Genomic DNA, 2,184 nt, shown 5'->3' on the forward strand with positions numbered 1-2,184 from the left:
CCCTCGGAGGTCCCTTCCGATCCACGATTCCACCCAGAAGGAGGGGCTGGACACCCCCAGCCCGTCGCGAGGGACGCGGTACCTGCTCCTGGAGCTCGGCCAAGCGCTGAGCTCGCTCCTCCTCGGAGTCGTCCGAGGAGCTGTCGCTGTCGGAGGAGCTGTCGCTGCTGCTGTCGCTGGACGAAGGGGGAGCCACCTTGGTTGGAGGCGGCACCACCACGGGAGAAGAAGCCGGAATCACGGGTTCTTCCGGCTCGTCGGGCATCTTGGCGAAACGCATCTCGAACACGTCCTGAAAAAAGGGGAAAAAGACCAACGCGAGGTTTAGCGAAGCGGGACACGGCAAGCGTGGTGGTGGCCTCCCCTCCGCACTCCTGCTCTCCACCCAAGCAAGACAACGTCTCGAAAGCTCTGAGCTCCCACTTGGAATTCTGACCCTCTCCAAGATGCTTTTCGGGGAAAAAGTGACCGTCAAGAAGGACGACCCTCATTTAGAAGTCGCGTCGTCCAGGTTCTGGAGATCTTCTCCTCCATCTTCTGCTCCTCCTCCTCAGCCCAGTCTTCCCAACCCACCTTGAGCCAACCCAGACGCTTGCGCAAGGACCATTCCCGTGACCCTGGAGCGCGAGAGCCGGTTTCGATTCCAACGAGGAGAAAGTCCTTTGGTCTCCTAAAGCCTGGTGTGAAAATCCAATTCCATTTAAACCTACAACAGGGCTTGAGAAAACCCGGTTCTGGGCAGAGCCTGGCTCTACTTCTTGGTGCCTCCTGAAGGGTTTCGAGTGTTTTCTCACTTGCCCAGAAAAGGAACGAGCGCCTCTCGCATCCAAAAAGAGACTTTTTTCCCCCCTCGAGGGGTAAAGCTCTCGCAGACAAAAACGCGACGGTGGGAAGAGAACTTGAAGGTAGCACAATTGAAAAAAAAACATAAAAAAAAAAAATTAAGGAGAATTTCTCCTCCTGCCCATAAATTCGACTTTCAGCCTGTAGCTACGATTTGTTTCTGACCCCAAATGAGGTCTTGGCTTGATTTCCAAACCCCAGCGGGCTGGAAATATTAAAATCAAATGGATTAAATCGATTCAATCCCATCGATTCGCACGACTGAATCGTGCTGCGTTACCCATCGCTCCAGCAACGTTTTCCTTCCCCTCCTCTAATTCCAGCTGAAAAATCGTGATTTTAAGGACCGCACGCGTTATTCTTCCACTTTCCTCCTTAAATCAACGCGTCCAGGTTGGAATTTCAGGGGGAGGAGTGGAGGAAAAGAATCACAGAATCATCCAGGTTGGAAAAGCCCCTTGGGATCATCGTGTCCAACCACTGACCCTACTCGCAAGGTCACCCCTAGACCCTTTCACACAACACCACACCCAAGCGATGCTGAAACACATCCCGGGATGGCGACTCAACCCCCTCCCTGGGCAGCCTGTTCCAATATCCCACAACTCTTTCCGTGCAGAACTTCTTCCCGGTGTCCAGTCCAAACCTGCCTTGGTTAAGCTTGAAGCCATTCCCTCTAGTTCTGTCACTAATCACCCGAGAAAAGAGACCAGCACCAGCCTCTCCACAATGTCCTTTCAGGGAGTTGTGGAGAGTGACGAGGTCTCCCCTCAGCCTCCTCTTCCTCAAACGAAACAGACCCAACTCCTTCAGACGCTCCTCACACGATCTGTTCTCCAGCCCCTTGACCAGCTTTGTTGCCCTCCTCAGCACCCGCTCCAGCACCTCGACGTCTCTCTTGTACTGAGGAGCCCAGAACTGGACACAGGACTCGAGTTGAGGCCTCACCAGTGCTGAGCACAGGGGGACAATGACCTCCCTTCTCCTGCTGGTCACACTATTTCTAATACAGGCCAGGGTGTCGTTGGCCTTCTTTGCCACCTGGGCACATTCGCTTGAACCCCCAGATCCGTCTCCTCATCCCGTTAACGCTGGCCCAGCCATCCAGTCTGAGTCTCTCTGGAGCCTCCCTGTTCTCACACCCACCTCACTTGGTGTCATCTGCGAATTCACTGATGACAGACTCTACATCCTCATCAAGACCATCAATAAAGATGTTCAGCAGAAATGGCCCCAACGCTGAGCCCTGAGGAACGCCCCTTGGGACCGGCCGCCAGCTGGATTTAATACCATTGGCCACTACTCCCTGGGCCCGTCCGTCCAGCCAGTGCTTGCTCCCGC

The 2,184-nt window shown here is 54.5% G+C and overlaps 1 protein-coding gene across 1 annotated transcript in view; it reads right to left on the reverse strand.

Annotated features, from left to right (window-relative positions):
• Window positions 1–82: 82 nt before the first annotated feature.
• Window positions 83–2,184, reverse strand: part of LOC104280479 (bromodomain-containing protein 4-like) — a gene marked incomplete at both ends in the record, with an annotated part of 5,631 nt that continues 3,529 nt past the window's right edge. Inside the window, one exon of the mRNA XM_009878141.1 lies at window positions 83–292. Within this exon, the coding sequence (XP_009876443.1) occupies window positions 83–292 (210 nt within the window). The remainder of the gene's footprint in view (window positions 293–2,184) is intronic.

Source organism: Apaloderma vittatum, unplaced genomic scaffold (assembly GCF_000703405.1).
Source record: "Apaloderma vittatum isolate BGI_N311 unplaced genomic scaffold, ASM70340v1 scaffold19741, whole genome shotgun sequence".
In the NCBI taxonomy this organism is placed as follows: Eukaryota; Metazoa; Chordata; class Aves; order Trogoniformes; family Trogonidae; genus Apaloderma; species Apaloderma vittatum.